The sequence below is a fragment of the Rhipicephalus microplus genome, chromosome 7 (genome assembly GCF_043290135.1).
Source record: "Rhipicephalus microplus isolate Deutch F79 chromosome 7, USDA_Rmic, whole genome shotgun sequence".
Classification (NCBI taxonomy): Eukaryota; Metazoa; Arthropoda; class Arachnida; order Ixodida; family Ixodidae; genus Rhipicephalus; species Rhipicephalus microplus.
The window spans coordinates 54229273-54247784 of record NC_134706.1 but is presented as its reverse complement, the minus strand read 5'-3'; the positions used below and the strand labels follow the sequence as shown (position 1 = coordinate 54247784).

At 46.5% G+C, this 18512-nt stretch overlaps 1 protein-coding gene across 2 annotated transcripts in view; it reads right to left on the bottom strand.

The window, feature by feature from the left end:
* Positions 1 to 331: 331 nt before the first annotated feature.
* LOC142766937 (uncharacterized) overlaps positions 332 to 18512 on the bottom strand; it is a 94815-nt gene continuing 76634 nt past the window's right edge. For both annotated transcript variants that reach the window (XM_075868129.1, XM_075868130.1), the window contains 2 exons: positions 4365 to 4596; positions 332 to 1041 (listed from right to left, as the gene is read on the bottom strand). In XM_075868129.1, the coding sequence (XP_075724244.1) occupies positions 4366 to 4596 (231 nt within the window). In that variant the 3' untranslated portion in view covers positions 332 to 1041; position 4365. The remainder of the gene's footprint in view (positions 1042 to 4364; positions 4597 to 18512) is intronic.

Genomic DNA, 18512 nt, shown 5'->3' with positions numbered 1-18512 from the left:
GATCGCCATAAATGTTTGAAGATATCTAGCCAAGCAGTTGTGGGCGAAAAAAAAATCCGTATGTCAGACACACGTAGCTATTGAGGTATACTCTCAAGTCTTAAACAGAAGAAAAAAATTATCGAAGAACACAAATAGAGTGTTCATAGTTTTTAGTTACCAATTTTTATTCTTGCTGTACATTTTGTAACTTGTCATGACTGATCGCGGAATACAATTAGGTGTACAGCTCTGTTGTACTAATATTTCCCATCCCGTGTATTTTTAAGAAAAAAAACATATGAATTTGTTTTCTGGGCAGACGCTGCGTCCTGAAGATACAAAAAGGACCTCAACGCAAGAATTGGCTTTATTAGTACACGTAGTACCCCATCTCCAATGACACGGTAATTGTTAAAATATAAAATCATCAACCACATCAATTAATAACCGAAATATATGACGTTTAATCAGAAGATGAAGCAAATGTGCTAGAGTTTGAAAGTTCAAATTATTGGTTGTTCTACACTGCGTCGTAACATTACGTCTGTAAATTTATATTTCCAAATGGTGCAATCAACAAGTTCGAGATCGTAAAGAAACTTTCATTATTATTATTTTGTAACTTTTTGTAATTAGAAAAACGTTTCATATAAAATCCCTGAGAGACCATATGTCGTTTGAGCGACACAACAACCGAAGAACGCAAAGCACTGCTTAAAGTAGATGAATAAAGGAGACCGCAAATCTCTATGTTAGCACACGCTACACAAGATAAACACGCATAAAAATATTATCGCGAAAGCATTCTATAAACGAAACAAAATCATCAATCTAAACTATCGGCAAACTACTACAGTTTGTGGCATTGCGTGAATTACAGGTTCGGAATAGTGATTTCTTCCGTATCTGTTCTATCGAGACCTATTCTGCTACAGTCGGACATTCAAATGACTAAGCAAGTTTTCAGAAATAATCCACCAGTGTTTTTCGTCAAATAACACGACGCAGTAGACATGGTAGTTAACGAAGTTGCTCCAGTTAGGCGCACAGTGGTGCAACCTGAAAAAAAAAAGAAGCAGAACACAAGTCCTGTTAATTCAATGGGAATTAAACAACTCACACATTTATGATGATGATCAAGCTCTGAAAGCAACGACCTTGACAATATTTGAAAACTTCAATGACGGAATTTCAATAGTTCCATTGATTATTGCGAGGTTCTTCAGTACTAGTGATGTTCTAATGCCAAGAGCATTTCTCTATATATAACGAGTAATTGAATAAGTGCGAATATTTACATATCTACGGCCTATTGCACTAAATCACCACATGACCACCGACACTCCCGCACTTCTGCAAAGATTCAACCAATAATCAAGTGCATATGGGCCAGATCATGTCATTGTGCATGAGAGCACATTCTTACGAAAAAATTGACTAAATTATGCTTTGCAAGACTACTCAAATACAGTGCTATATTGCAAACTTATAAACTTACACAAAAAAACCAGGATTATTCAGATTTGTCATTGTAGGGTTAAGCTCCTGGAATTAATATCGCACGAACATGTTATCGACGCTTTTTGTTTTCCAATTTGAGAAATTCTGCTCAGCGGACGAGGACAATGATAAGTGAGCACTGGTGTGTGCAGATTCAGCGGCTGTTTTCGTTGTCGGTAGACATTGTAACACGCTCAACAGTGCCTCTGATTCCAAAGGATATCAAGCGGTTGCACATCGTTTAATATAACTTAAACTATAGCTAGTAACTTGACGATGAACTGCGTTACTACCAGGTTTATTACGTAAAGTATGAACAGGGACAGCTGCTAGCTCTCCCATAGTAGAGTACCAAGTGCTCTAAATCGTGTAACATCTTTTCTAAACACATGAAGCAGCCCCGATACGGCCATGATGTAATGTGCGGCAGGCTTCTTCATTTGCAAAGCTTGAGACAGGCCAGACTGGTCAACCCTTCGATGAAAATTTCTCGCCATCTAACCAGCTTTCGCAGTCCCTGCGAGAGGTCTGGCAATTGACCTTCAGTAGCGTGCTTTAATATTTCTTAGGGTCACAAGACCGCCGCCTTAGTTCAAGGCCTCGGAGATCATGCTTCAATAGGTTTGTAGCGATAAAATCATGACCTAGTTATGACACACGATGAATTCGGAAACTCCCGATTCAGTAAGATTTATTTGAGGAATTTGATCAAATAAAAAATACGGTTCTTTTTTTTCATTATTGTTTCACTACAAGTGGAATGTGTGGTTTCGGGAGTGCTGTTAGACCTGACGCTTTAATTGCTTCTGTTTTTAATATTTCTTTAAAAAACTGGTGCACACTTGCGACAAAGCCCCAGTGGTGCCACCCCTAACAGAGGATAACATCTAGCTTGTTACGCGGCGTTCAATCGTACGGGAACGCAAGGCCTGCACGGAAATAGCAGCACAGTTACAGCGAAAACTGAAAGAGTGACACTTAAGTACTCGTTTCAAACTCTCGGGAAGAAGGGGGGGGGGGGGCTACTAATACAAGGACAGTTGAAAGGTACTAGCTACGCCCTAACTGCTAATATTTGTCATGTTGAGAAGAACCCACTGGGCCATTCGTCATTCTGCGTAGAAGCGTGCTACCCTCTAGGCATTTGCAAAGCATTACGAGCACTTATTTTGACGGTGTGGCTGATGAGTACAAGAAATTTCAGCTCAGCCTTTTTTATTGAGTTTAAAGCATTCAACGACTCACTCGCTGCGCTATTTGTGTTGTGTGACGCCTTGTTACCGAATCCAGATTGTATGCCGCCTGGCTAATTGGTCGTCTACTATGCGATATTGCGCAAGTTAACAGGTTTCTCTTCCCACGGAACGCCTGTACAGGGACTCTTTTCAAAGGAATTTGATAGTACCGGCATGCTGTGCATGATAGAATAGTGGGTGACCACGAAGTGGAGGCTGGTGTGAAGTGCGTTTGGTCCTGGGAATTTTTCGTTCTGATTTTTTTTATTTACAGCGATAGTGGTTATGGACCTTAGCGGTGGCTGCCATGAAAACTGCTAAACCAAAACGGCCCTTATGGTGATCCTATTGCGGCTTTTGCTGAAAAATCGTGATTTATTGGTTACTCATAGAGCCCATTGTTAAACAGTAACAACGGTTTTTCTGTTCCCCCCCGACTCGGGCGTTGCCTACAGTAGCGCCTGCCAGATTGTCACTCGTGGCCACCCTGGTGGATTAAAATCCACAGGACCATTTAATAAAGCTCTTGACTGACTGACTGACTGACTGTTTTTCTATCGAAATTGAGACGTTGCTTAAGAGGAGATCCACAAACCCTTTTCTGGAAGGGCTTCTTTTTTAGAACTACTTTCGGCTAAGGTACTCGGCTGCTGATATGCAGATCGCGGGATCGAATCCCGGCTGCGGCGGCTTAATTCCGATGGAGGCGGAAATGTTGTAGTCCCGTGTGTTCAGATTTGTGTGCACGTTAAAGAACCCCAGGTGGTCGAAATTTCCAGAGCCCTTCACTGTGGCGTCTCTCACAATCATATGGCGGTTTTGGGACGTTAAACCCCACATATCAATCAATCAATTACAACTACTTTGTCTGTTGAGCAATTAAGAACATGAATTTATGGTGCCACTTAGCGTCCAATCAAGGCATATGGCAGCGCATGCCATGACACAACGAACACGCCCACAAGGGGACAACACAAACGCTGAACTTGAACTGATTTCTATTACGCCATAAAAACGCTATATGTAGTCGACGCATGCGTTGTTCACACATTACGGGCGTCTAGGGTAACGATCAACATAATTAAGTGCCCCTGTTTTTGATTGTTGCACTAGGCATGCGTCTGTGCGAACAACGAACGCATTGAGTACTTTGAGCGATTCTATCGCGTATAAAAAATCAGTTGATGTTCAGTGCTTTTGTCGTCCCTTTGTTTGCGTGTTTCTTGTGTCACCTGGTGTGTGCTGCCATATGCAGTAATAACTGACCAACTAGACCGTGAGCACGTACTGAGTGATAAGCGTAAATTTATGTTCTAGTTTTCTTTGTTAGACACAGTGTTACTAGGAACTAAGAGACAATGAAGCAATATAAAATATAGGGGTTGTCTAATTAGTGATTGGCCGTGGTCGTTACACACACACAAATATATATATATATATATATATATATATATATATATATATATATATATATATATATATATATATATATATATATAAACATTTATACGGGTGTGTGTGGAAGATGTGTGCATGGCTGTCTTCTGTCCATGCTATCAATTTAATGATGTTCTTCAATCCCGGATATTGTAACGCTACCGATCAAACACTGCAAAGTGTTCGATTGGTAGCGAATCATGCACGTACCTTAACCGAGAGCTTCGTTGACGCAATTGTCCAACTTCTTAGTGTGGTTGTCGTGTTTCAGGAAAATATCCTTGAGTTTCCTAATTACGTAAAGTCGAGAGAAGTTGCCAACCTTCGTGATTTTGGGGTCACACAAACTGGAGGGGTCGGCACTGGTGCCGTGGTCATAGTTCACATCGTAGGCGGCGAGACCAATGTTCATTTCCCATAAGATAAGTTTCGACACGCAAAACTAGAAAGAGGAAACACAACCGTTGTCACATGACAGTCATGCAGACAAACGTGGTGGGAACAGAATATAATGTTGTTCTAAGTCTGCAAAAGCTGCTGAAATCAAATAAAAGCGTAAGCTTTGAAAGAGGTCTTCAAATGGTGCCTAAGTCAGTAGTGATTCAATATCAAACGTTCGATTAGCAACAGCTGGTGGGAAGCAGCAGTATTACTTCTGAAGGACCGATCAGCAGACTGATACAGATACCGAGGAAGACTCGCTGGCGAAATCACGTTTTCTAGCATCCCCTGTGTTGATGGCTGGTTTCACTTTTCATATGAAATATTTAGCTTTATTATTTTCCTATAAAAAACGAAATGTCTTTCGGATTGAAAGGTAAACTCACACATGTTCTTTATGAGTAGGCGTTAGTAGGGTGCACTTGATGAATGCAAAGAAAAAACTAGATATTTTTTAGTTCGTTTCAACGATGCTATAAATAACGTGTTTCTTTTTTTTTTCGGTGTGAAAAATAGAACTGCTTCGATACCACGTAGCGAACAATTTTTTTCTGCTCAATCTTGATCTTCGTAATGGTAAATTTCTTAACTTCTTCTTCGAACACTCCCAGGTGCAAATGCAAGAAATTGTCTCCGTTCGCCGTCTTTATGTCAATGGAACAGTGACGGCGAGGGCGACAATTTGAAGGCCACTTAGCGTGTTTGACAAAAGCCTGTGGACACGCGAGTGATTAAGACATGTCTTTTAAAATGCGAAGCATTACTTAGCGAACTTCGGTGACTTTGAGCGTCTCTATGTATCTATCTATCTATATATCTATATATATACATATATATATATATATATTTTTAAGAGTGTATACCTAAGGGCTCGTTTTTTCGTGTTTTCACACAATATTGTAACGAACAAATACAGTGCCGGAAGCTGAAACAGCTATTTATTAATGGCGAACTTGTGCCCGTCAACTAAATACACAAAGGTTGTGAGCTCACTGGTCAAAACCTCGTCAACTTCTCTTGCGTCTCGCCTTGAGCTGCTCCTCGAAAAACCGCCAGCTTTCCTTGTCCAGCGCGTGATGTGGTGACACCTGCAGCCAGCGTTGCATGGCGCGTTTATAGCTTGGCGCATACCGCCAGCGTTCCTTGTCCAGCGCGTGATGTGGTGACACGTGCAGCCAGCGTTGCATGGCGCGTATATATCTTGGCGCATTTGGCTTGTCCGTTGGTGTGGCAGAATTCAAAGCAACAGGAAGCGGCGCAGGACTTCGGCAGGTGCCTAACAACATGCGGCATTAGTCCCCCTCCTGAAACGCATCGTCCCGATGCGTACGCTGACGTCGAACAGTTTTGTAAAGGAGTATTTATCTGATGTTTGAGCACATCTATCAGTTGTCTCGTTCAGTGCCTTTCGTAGTACGGTTTCATTCGTACTACATGTACGAGTTCTGGGCGATTCCTGCGTCGGGTTGAGCACACTTGCCCTTCAGGAATTACTTCGTAGTTTAGCGTGCCTAACTGGCGAAGTACTTTGTAACGGCCGAAATAGCGCCGCATCAGTTTTTCCGATAGGCCAGGTGCGCGTACAGGCGTCCACGCCCACACTTTGTCTCCGGGGTTGTACTGTACGTCTCTCCGCTTCAGATTATAGCGAGTTGTATTGGAGTCTCGTTGCAAAATGATACAATGTCTTGCCAATTGTCGTGCCTCTTCTGCCCTTTCTATGTAGTCGCTGATGTGTGGGTCACTCTCATTCGAATCGTTGACAGGTAACATCGCGTCTAAGGTCGTTGTGACCGTCCGACCATAAACAAGTTGAAATGGCGTGAAGTGTGTCGTTTCTTGTACTGCTGTATTATACGCTAATGTTGCATAAGGCAAAATACTGTCCCATGTCTGGTGCTCAACGTCCACATACATTGAGATCATGTCGGCGAGAGTTCTATTGAGCCTTTCGGTTAATTCGTTTGTTTGCGGATGGTATGCTGTAGTCCTTCTATGATCGGTGTGGGTGAGCTTCATTACAGACTGCATCAAACGGGCAGTAAATGCTGTTCCTTTGTCTGTAATGACAACCTGTGGTGCGCCATGTCGTAGTACAATCTGAATGACGAAAAACTGGGCTACTTCGTTCGCCGTTTCTTTCGCGAGAGGTGATGTCTCAGCATATCGAGTCATGTAGTCTGTTGCTACAACAATCCAGCGCTTTCCCGATGAAGAGAGAGGAAATGGACCAAGCAAATGCATTCCCACTTGCTGAAATGGCCCTTTTGGTGGCTCTATTGGTTGCAACAGACCCGCTGGTTTCGATGGTGGTATTTTACGTCTCTGGCAATCGCGGCACGACTTAACATAATGGTGCACCGAATCCCTTAATTTCGGCCAATAATATTTCCGGCGAATTCTGGCCAAAGTGCGGCTACTACCCATATGGCCAGCCGATGGGTCGTCATGACACGCTTCTAAGATGTCTGCTCGCAGTGATGATGGTACAAGAAGCAGAAACGTCTCACCGGTGTTAACGAAGCTGCGCTTGTATAGGACGTCGTTCCGGAGGACATAGGATGTCAAACCGCGGACGAAAACTCGTGGTACCTTAATTTGGTGACCCTCCAAGTATTGGATAAGCGGGCGTAGTTCCGGGTCCTCTCGTTGAAGACGAGCCATCTCCGACACATTCAGAACTCCAAGAAATGGGATGTCTTGTTCTTGGTCAGATGATGGAGACTCAACAGGTGCGCGAGACAGGCATTCCGCGTCATTGTGCTTGAGACCAGACTTGTAGACCACAGTGATGTCGTGTTCCTGCAGACGCAGGCTCCATCTAGCAAGTCTTCCTGAAGGGTCCTTGATGTTTGCCAGCCAACACAAAGAATGACAATCACTGATTGCTCGAAACGGTCTGCCGTAGAGGTATGGGCGAAACTTGCTGATGGCCCATATAACTGCGAGACACTCTTTCTCTGTCGCTGAGTAATTAGACTCAGCATTTGATAGAGTGCGGCTCGCGTAAGCTATGACCTTTTCTTCTCCATTCTGCCACTGAACGAGGATGGCACCGAGGCCAACGTTACTCGCGTCGGTATGTATGTCTGTATCGGCCTCTTCGTCAAAATGGGCAAGTATTGGAGGAGACTGCAAACGGCGTCGCAACTCTGAGAAAGCCGCTTCTTCTTCATCCCGCCAAGAGAATGGTACACTTTCTTTCGTTAGCCGTGTCAAAGGCTCAGCGACCTTAGCAAAGTTTTCAACAAAGCGTCTGTAGTAGGCACAAAGCCCCAAGAATCGTCTGACGGCCTTTTTGTCTTGTGGTTTCAGAAAATTTTCAACTGCTGCAATCTTTTCCGGGTCTGGGCGGACGCCTTCCGCGCTAACTATGTGCCCGAGGAACCGAAGCTGACGAAATCCAAAGTGACACTTTTGCGGTTTGATGGTCAGTGCTGCCACCCGAACGGCATCCAGTACTATTCTCAGTCGGTGGATGTGCTGCTCGAGGTGGAAGATAAAACCACTACATCGTCGAGGTAGACGAGACACGATTGCCACTTGAGTCCGGAGAGCACAGTGTCCATCATCCTCTGGAAGGTAGCGGAAGCAGAGCACAGACCGAAAGGGAGCACTTTGAACTCGTATAGTCCGTCTGGGGTCACAAACGCCGTCTTCTCGCGATCTCGTTCGTCCACCTCGATCTGCCAATATCCACTTTTTAAGTCCAATGATGAAAAGAAGTGAGCATTGCGTAACTTATCCAAGGCATCATCGATCCGTGGAAGTGGGTAAACATCACGCTTTGTGACTTGGTTCAGCTTTCTGTAGTCGGGGCAAAACCGCAGAGTGTTGTCCTTCGTTTTGACTAGCACTACCGGTGATGCCCACGGACTGTTGGATGGCTGGATTACATCATCGTTGAGCATTTCCTGCACTTGGTTCTTGATGGCTTCCCTTTCTTTTGGCGCTACTCGGTATGGGTGCTGATGCACAGGTCTCACGTGTTCTTCGACCACGATACGGTGCTTTGCGACGGGAGTACGTCCGACTTTCGACGTGGTGGAGAAGCACTCGGCGAACTCTCTGATGAGGTCAGCAATCTGTTGCTTCTGAGATGACGAGAGCTCTCTGTCAATGTCTACTGACTGGAGTACGTTATCTACTGTCTCTGAAGCTTTATCAAGAGTGCAAACATCTGAGACTTGCACGTACTCATGCAGCGATGCTACGGATGTTCCCTTCGCAACAGGCTGCAGCTCATTTCGAAAGTTAGTTAATAGGACATACGCACATCCATCACGAAGGCTCACCAGGGCTCTTGCACGCATAGTCCTTTTTCTAGTAGCAGTCCGATGTTTCCGTCAGCTAATCCGTCACAGTCACGAAGAACTTCACTCCTCACAAGAACGGTCACACTGGAACGTGGCGGCACGGTTACATCTTCGTCCACAATGCGGAGAGGTAGAACGATTGGTTTCTCCGCATGACAGAAGGCGATGGCATCCTCCGTAGAAAACGAAACCTGGGACTCTTGCAAGTCAATGACTGCATTGTTTGTTTGCAAAAAGTCCATGCCTATAATCAGTTCCCGGGAGCACTCAGGAAGCACAATAAAGCTGCCAACATACACAAATCCTCTTATTCCTAACCTTGTGGTGCATAACCCTGCGGGACTAACTAAGTGCCCTCCAGCGGTACGTATCTGAGGTCCGGTCCACTCAGTCATCACCTTCTTAAGCTTCTGTGCGAGAGCAATACTGACAACGGAATAGTCTGCACCAGTGTCTATTAGCGCAACGGCCTCGACGTCGTCGATCGTGACTAATATCTCGGAGGTAACGTCGCTACTACTGCACTTGACCGTCGTTGCGTAACTGCCACCGTCCTGTCGGGCTAACAATGGAGGGTCTTCAGTTGTCAGTATATCAGCGGCCTTACCTCCAGAGGTCGCTGGCTCTAGTTTTCCCGCCGCGGGCTAGGTGAACGTGTTCTTCGGAGATTTGATGACGGACGAGGGCTCGGCGACCGATAGCGCATCGGTGCTGTCGAACGCGACTCCCGTTGTTGCGTGTCTTGAGGTGAATAGCGTGAAGACAAGTATTCTTCGATTTCGTAGGGCCATTCACCGTTCCGTGGGCATGGTGCATTGGCTGGAAAACCACGCAGTCCCGCTCGACGATACTGGCACGCCCGGTAAAGGTGACCTGCTTCTCCGCAGTGGTAGCAGAGGGGCCGCCGGTCTACAGTGCGCCATACATCGCTCTTACGTGGTCTTGCTTCCGGGATTGGTAGTGGCGTACTCGGAGAAAACGTCGGAGGCATCACAGCAGTCGCAGCCGTCCGATTCATGCGTCCGAGGTCCTGTCGTACAGCTTGCGCGTACGACAACTGAGGCGGAGGCTCCGGTTGTGCGCGCTGTAGTACCTGAGGTTGTGGTTGTAGAACCGCTTGCCACACTTCTTCGCGCACAACGTCGGCAAGTGAAGACATCACTGGATGAGCTTGAGTCATGTGTATTTTCTGCAGTTCTTCCCTTACGACAGCCCTCACCATTTCACGCAAGAGATCAATGTTACTCGTGAGGGTTGTCGATGCCGCGCTAACGGGTGAGACGCTCACGTCCCTGTTGTATTGGCGCGCGCGCTGCTGCAGGGTCTTTTCTATCATGGTCGCCTCTGATCTGAACTCAGCAAGAGAGCGCGGTGGATTACGCACCAGGCCTGCAAAAAGCTCCTCCTTCACTCCACGCATCAGGTGCCGCAACTTCTTTTCCTCAGCCATGTTTTGGTCGGCCCGGCGGAACAGTCGAGACATGTCTTCAATGTACATGGCGACGCTCTCGTTGTTCCGTTGGTTTCGCGTCTGAAGAGCGGCCTCTGCCTTTTCTTTGCGGTCCGTGTTTGGGTACGTAGCAAGAAACTCTCTTCGAAAGTCATCCCACGATAATAAGGACGCTTCGTGGTTTTCGAACCACGTACGTGCAGAATCTTGCAGTGCCACGTAGACGTAGCGAAGTTTCCGGTCTTCATTCCAACCGTTCAGTCTGGCTACGCGTTCGAAACCGTCGAGCCAGTCCTCGGAATCCTCGAAAATATCACCCTGAAATACCTCTGGTATGCGGGGCGTGTCCATGACGATATGCGATGGAAATGAAGTCACTTAGATGGCCATTGCAGGGGCTCCGGAACTTACGTCCTCCGCTGGTCTCGAAGAATCGAAGAGGGCACCAAACTCGGGCTGCTCACCTCGTAGGCGACTACTCGTTCGTTGGTGTACGGGAGTCAAAAGCGCTGGCTCCAACCTTCGGGGTTCTGGGCTATGTTCCATATGCTGAGATGGGCTTGGAATCATACCCAGCACCTCCACCAGTTTGTAACGAACAAATACAGTGCCGGAAGCTGAAACAGCTATTTATTAATGGCGAACTTGTGCCCGTCAACTAAATACACAAAGGTTGTGAGCTCACTGGTCAAAACCTCGTCAACTTCTCTTGCGTCTCGCCTTGAGCTGCTCCTCGAAAAATCGCCAGCGTTCCTTGTCCAGCGCGTGATGTGGTGACACGTGCAGCCAGCGTTGCATGGCGCGTTTATAGCTTGGCGCGTTTGGCTTGTCCGTTGGTGTGGCAAAATTCAAAGCAACAAGAACCGGCGCAGGACTTCGGCAGGTGCCTAACAACATGCGGCAATATTAATGAGATCTAACAGACAATATAGCCAAGGAAAGTATAGGGGAAGATATTAGACCAAATTGTATAGTAAATATGAAGAAAAGTGGGTAAAAAGATAACTTGCTGATAACTTGCCGGATAACTGCCAGGATCCGGCCAGGATTCACATGTATATGTAGGCGGCAATATATATATATATATATATATATATATATATATATATATATATATATATATATATATATATATATATATATATATATATATATATATATATATAGTAGATATATATATATATATATATATATATTTATATATATATATATATATTGCCGCCATGACATTTAGCTCTCCTGGCCGTTTCGATAATGGTATCGATACGAAACTTGGTGTGGCATAACATGACTGTATTAAGAACATAATTGACTAGTCATAACATAAGAATCATGATATGTATGTTATGAATGTCATGATTTACATTTCATGATCCTGCAGCTCTTGCTGCGGTTTCGTTCACATGGCCTGTTGCAAAACTGTTATGGTAAGAAGACATGATTGCATGGCGAACACAAGCGACAGACCCCAACATGAAAATCATGACATGCGTGTCATGCAACAACATGACTACAGGCCACGCTCATGATGCGCTCGCGGCTGTTTCGCTAGCTTTACTTATACTAACTTTCGTATTACGGAACGTAAATGGATGACGAAGGTAAGTGACTGGTGCAAACATGATAATCATGAGATGCCGCGTAATGTAACAACATGACTACTTGCCACGCTCGTAATGCGCTGGCGACCGTTCCGCTAGCATCACTTATGGCAAATTTGGTATTACGGGACGTGAATGGCTGACGAAAGTATGATAGTGGTGCAAACATAAGAAACATGAAATGCGTGTCATGTAACAACATGACCACATGCCGTAGTCAAGGCGCCAATACATTTCGACGTGACGCGCTGCGCGTGCTCGCCATCGTTAAATTTCGTTGCGTCACGTTGGCGTTGCCACGCCAAGCGTCGGTCCTGCCATATACTCGGAGGCGCGCGCCGCGCTGCGTCGCTTTGACAGATGCACGTTTCAGCGCATCCTTCGTCCCTCGGACACGAGAGCACGAAAAGGCAGTGCTGTCCGGGTAACGCATCGGCGCGAAATGCATCAAGTGGCATTTCGCGCCGGTTGCCGTCGGGCCGCGCCGCCGACGGACGGTGGTCATGCGTGGCCTGCTCGCGTTTTGCTAACGTAGCGTCGCTGTGCCCAACGTGCGCGCGCGTCAACGCTACAATGGAGTATATTGGGCCCTGCTTGACGCACTCGCTGCAGTTGTGCTAGCTCCACATATACCAAATTCCGTGTGACGTTATGTCAATAAATGACGAAATATAAGACAGGTGCGGACAGATAATCCTGACATGCGTGTCATGTTACATGTCATGTCCAGCAGGAAACTTTGAATGCGAAAGCCGGCGCACTGGATGTGCCAGACGCTCGGGCAACTAAGACACTGCTACGCCGCGTGTTCATCTAGCGGCCGTGCCTCGAGCACACTGAAAGGGAGGAGGAGGAGCAAAACTTTATTTATCCCAAGAGGGAAAGGTGCGGTGGTGGAGTGTCAGAGGAGCCTACCCAGCGTAGGTCTCCGCTAGCCTCTTGGCTCAATCCAAGATCTGGTCCTGGACCTCGGGCGCCGAGCTGCACATAGCAGCCTCCCACTGCTCCTTACTATTAATGTGTAGAGAATTAGGTGGTGGGTTTCGAGTACACCCCCACAAGATATGGTCTAGGTTAGCTTTTTGTTGACAAAAAATACACAAAGAGGAGGGGTATATCGCAGGGTGTATAAGATGGCGAAAAGATGGGGTAGAAAACGTACGGGTCTGTAACTGGTGCCATAGTATTTCATCTTACCGCGAAGCTCCATGATGTAAAGGAGGGGGGGGGGTTATAGTGCACTGTAGGCGGTAGTGATTTGTTATATCTTGGAAGTTCAAAAGACGATCTCTCGCGCTGAAAAAGGCCGCGTGGTCTAAGGCGCAATCAGAGGCCTGCGCTTGGCCGGTCATTCCTCGAGGACAGGTATGAGCCACCTCGTGTCCACCCAACCCCGCATGCGCGGGCGTCCATATGAGAGCAACGTCTTGCGTGGGAGGATGTTTCTTAAGAATTGAAAGGGTAGTTGATGCGATGCGACCTGCGCTGAAGTTGCGTATGACAGTTTTGGAGTCACTTACAATCAAAGTGATATTGGGGATGGATAAACCTAAAGTGATGGCAGCCTTCACTGCCTCTTCCGAAGAGTTGACAGTGACGGATGCCGTTGTGAGCGTCTTGCCGTTATAGTCGACAGCAGAGAGGGCATAGGATTAGGAGAATGGGTATTCTGCCGCATCGACATAGAGCACGTCATTGGCTCCATGCATTTTTTTCTGGGGAGCTTTTGCTATTTGGGTTCCACGCTCAGTGTGATGTGTTGGATGCATGTTTTAGGAAGGGGTGGTATGAGTAATTGTTTGTGCAAGTTTTGGGGAATGTTGTATTTAGCATTGGTGAGTGAGGTGAAGTTAATTCGTGTAGACGATAAAATGTGGCGACCTGCGCTAGTGGTCTCGAGCCTTGCGTATTGAGCTGTTAAATGGGCTTCACGGATTTCACATAGGGTAATAATGACTCCTGTCTGCTGGAGTAGTGCGTTAGAAGTATTGATTGCAATGCCTAGCGCGTATTTGTAAACTCTGCGCAGGAGGGTGTTTACCGATTCCTCCTTTGCTAATTTAAGGTGAAGGTAAGTAGGGTATATGTGATTTTACTAATCACAAAAGCTTGTAATATGCGAAGTAGCTCTGCCTCTCGAAGCCCTCAATTTTTCCATGAGATTCTTCCTATTATTCTTTGGCTGTTTTCAACGGTATTGCGTAAAGCTTCGAGTGTGTGCTTATTAAGTCGGTTGTTTTGGATATAAAACTAGCACACGAATGCGTGATACTCTAGCAATGAGGCACCGATTTATGTGAGCTTTGATCATTGGAATGTGTTTGTTCCGACGATGAGCTGGTAGAAGGAGCAACTCTGATTTACTCGGAATACAATAGAGATTCATCTGAGATGTTAGTGCTGCTATTGCATCTACAGCTGTTTGTAGGGTGTCTTGAATGTGTCCATCTGGGCTTCTTTTCACCCATAAGGTGATATCATCGGCATAAATGGAGAAGTTCAAGTCAGGCATACGTTGAAGAGCGTTGGGTATCGGTAGCATAGCCAGGTTAAAAAGGATTGGAGAGAGCGCTGACCCTTTAGGTGTTCCGAAGCTGCCTAGTGTATAGGGCGAGCAACGTTCTGGTCTTAATGTTAATGTAGCTGTCCTGTCTGTGAGGAAGCTTTTGATGTAAGAGTACATATTAGCGCCACCAGAAATGCAGTTGAGGCCAGCATATATAGCTGAGTGGGCTACATTATTGAATGATCCATGTATGTCCAGACCAAGGGTTGCCTGAGTAACGTCGCTCTGGTTAGGAGTTATGATGTCGCATTGAAGGCGAAGCATCGCATCTTGCGCTGAAAGTAAGGCCCTAAAACCAATCATTTCTGGAGGCAGTAGTCCATTATCCTCCACGCGTCTCTGGAGGCATGCAAGCACGACATGCTCCATAGTCTTTCCGAGACACGGTGGTAAGGAAATGAGCCTCAGATTTTCTACCAAGGGAGCTTTGTTCGGTTCAGGTATAAATATGACTCTGCCATCTTTCCACAAAGTTGGAAGGGTGCCCGTGTCAAAACAGTCGTTAAAGTACTCAGTCAAAGCTTTAATAGAAATAGGGTCAAGATTTCTAAGTAATTTGTTGTTAATGCGGTCTGGGCCTGAAGCCGACGTGATACGGAGTGTTGCGAGGGTGTGTCTAACTTCCGCTTCCGTTATCGGCGCATCTAATGACTCATTAGGTTTCCCTGTGTATGATGGTATAGAATGCTTACGTAATTGAGGTAAATGCAACGTGCGGAGGTTATCCTAGAGCTGTCCTAAATGGTCACTGTGCTCGTGTAACAGTTTAGTGATAGCGTGAGAGTGTCGTGCGTGAGAAGTGCTGGGGTCTAGCAGATGTCTAAGAAGTTGCCACGTTCGTTTATTACTGAAGTGGTCACGCATTCCTTCACAAAGATGACCTTATTGTTGGGCCGCCAATTGAATCGTGTATCGCTAGATTTGTTGATCTAGCTTCGCTATCTTAATGCAGAGTTTCCTGTTATGGCGCTGGTGTTTCCACCGTCGCAGAAGCGACTGTTTTGCTTCCCACATATGGAGAAGCTTGGAGTCGAGAGTAGTTATCGGGGTGTCGGGGAGTAGAGTTCTCGTGTGAATTTCAACATTATTTTGAAGCTGTTGAGCCCACTCTGTAAGGTATGCAATACGTGAGGGAGCGGTGCTGTTGCGGGTCTCTCTAAATTTGTGCAATTATGTGAGCATCAGTGGTTTAGGTGCAAGGGGTGTGCGTTTTATATGTAAACTAATGCTAATATTGTAATGATCACTGCCAGGATTAGTTCGGGTGTTAGTCCAAACCATTTTGGGGGCATTGTGAGTGAGGGTAAGATCGGGGGATGTATCTTTGTTCACACTGTTCCCCAAACGAGTACGCTCCTCCTGGTCATTGTGCAGCGTAAAACAATGTGCCTGAATATGGGACCAGAGGGCTCTACCTTTCGGTGTAGATGCAGTGTAACCCCACGCTGGGTGGGAGGTGTTGAAATCCCTCTCTATGAGGAGGGTGTGTTTGCCTGCCGAAGATGTAGCTCGGGCAAATAGGAAATCGAAGCGGTTCTTGGTCTTTTGGTCTACTATATACGTTAAGAATATATAAGAATGGCGAGTTAAGTTTATCAGGTAGTATTTGGAGAAAGTAGTGCTCAATGTCGATGTAAGCAGATTTTGAATAGGTAACTGTAACGTGCTTCCGAGTTAAGACAGCAGTGTTCGGTTTGGGATCAGCCGGGTTTTGATGCGTTCTATAACTCAGCAGCTGCACTACACCATTTGTTTTTTGTAACGCAATGATTGGGGGAGGGGTAGTTTGTAATTTGATGTACTGCAGGAGGTTTGCCTTTTTTCGTCGAAACCACCTGCAGTTCTATTGCCATACGCAAAGCTCAGTGCGGTTGCGAGGAGCCATTTTCGCCAAGTTGATTTGGCTTAGGTTGGGCAAACTCTGGATGGTTAGAGTGGACCGTGTCGATCCAGTGCGTGACTCTATCTAATGTTTGTCGCATCGCTAACATGGCTTGTTGTATCGAGGCCGCGGATTCATGTAGCTTCTACAAGGAACCTGTGGAGAAAGTAATAAAGTTGTCTAGTTTTTCCTGAAGTTTGGTTACTTTTTCTTTCTCTTTGTCAACCTTTTCTAGTTTCGCTTCGACTTCGTCTACTCGCTCATCGAATGACAATGTGGGAGTAGAGACTTTTCGTTTTTGCGCAGATGGTTGAGCAGGGTGTCTAGCTATAGGGGTGGTTGAGAGAGGAGCTGGTGCTGGTGAGATCGGCGTAGGGGTGAAAGATGAGGCGGGGAGTTGTGGGGAGGTAGATGGTTGTTTGAAGGACTGAAGCTCTAGGCGTAATTTTGCATTTTCCGCCCTTAATTTAGCCATCTCATCCTGCAATAGTTTGAGCTGCTCTTGAATGGAGCTTTCAGGGGAGGCTACATCAGCCCAGCTCACCTCGTGTCCAGGGCTAGTCCGAGGGCTGGGGTCTTGATGAATGCTTTTGTTGCGGCTTCGGCTCAGCTGCGGCTTTTTTGGCTTTGCTGTCTTGTGATACTGAGTGAGCGTCCTCTAGGAGCGTTCTTGAAAAATAGGCTTGGTTCGGGGAATGGAGGTGCATCTTGCTGGAAAGTTGAGGGTGCGTGCTTTGGTTTGGGCTTGTAGAGCTGTGCACACCGGGGCGAGCCGGTGGGGTGGTCACTGTTGTACACCACACACTTAGGTTCACATTCGTGATCAAGGAGTGGGTTCCGAATTCCACACATTGGACATAAAGGCTGAGGAGTGTCTGGGCATACGTCTGGTCTGTAGCCAAGCATGCGACAGAGATTACCGGCTTCCGTCTTATGACGATAGGGTACGCATCTGGTGATGCCGCCCCGATAACTTATGTAGAAAGGCACGCACGTACCTCTGAAGGTGACCAAGACGGACGTTGTGGAACCCATGCCACATCCGTTCAGGATGAGGCCTAGTCTGTCATAGTCCAACAGACTTGACAAGATGGTTTCAGATGTGTGTTCTATAGGAATATTACGGATGACCCCTCGGCAGGTATTCGATGAATCGGTAATGTGGGGGACCACTTCAAAGCTGCACTCGTCCATCATGACGGATTCAATATGGTGGTATGCTTCGGTGCGTGCCGAGTCTGGTGGTGCTTATGAGCAAAATGTTGCTTACAGTGTTGATGCGGTATTGGTAATGTAGAGAGCTTCTGAGCGCTGCTGCTTTCAGGATGGAATGGATGAGCTTCGGAAGTGGAGTGTCAGCACAGCTGAGGCCTCCACGTATTCGCAGAACTATTTTGTAGTCGTCCGCTGGAAGTGGAGGGGGTCTGGGGGCAGTCAATGGAATAACTTTCTGTGACTCTTCTTGCAAAGTGTTGATGTCAGGCGTCGATTTCTTCGGGCATGAAGCGGGCTTTCTGGTCCTGGACTACACTTGACGCCAGCTGCTTTCATCATCGTCGAGAGCTTCGGCGGAGGGAAGCTCCTCTCTCTCTGTTTCGTAGATGAGCATGTTGGTAAGCCTAGCTGATAGGCCCACCGAGGTAGTCGAACGCTGCCAGAAAGTCGATCTTCGTGGATGCGAACTGCAAAGCACTCACTTGAAATCACTTCAGATGATGCGTTCGATTCCGTAGAGAGAAACAACTTTTATTGAAACGGCAAGTGTTAGAGGAGTTGACTCCCCTCCCTTAGATGGCAGCTAGGAGTCCTTGGGCCCTAGCGGCATCTTCGGCTTGCCTGATGACCTGTAGTTGGTCCTCGATGCTTGAGCTTAGCAGCGCGGTCTCCCACTGCTCCGTATTCATGTATGTGTTTGGCCCCTTCACGATGTTGGGGCAAGCCCAGATAATGTGTTTGAGGTCCGCCCGCTGATTGCAGTGTTTACATCTGTCTGAGTAGAGGTCCGGGTAACAATGATTATAAGCGATTGGGTTTGGGAACGTGTTTGTTTGTAATAGGCGCCATGCTGTCGCCTGCTGCTTATTTAATGAGGAGTGTGGTGG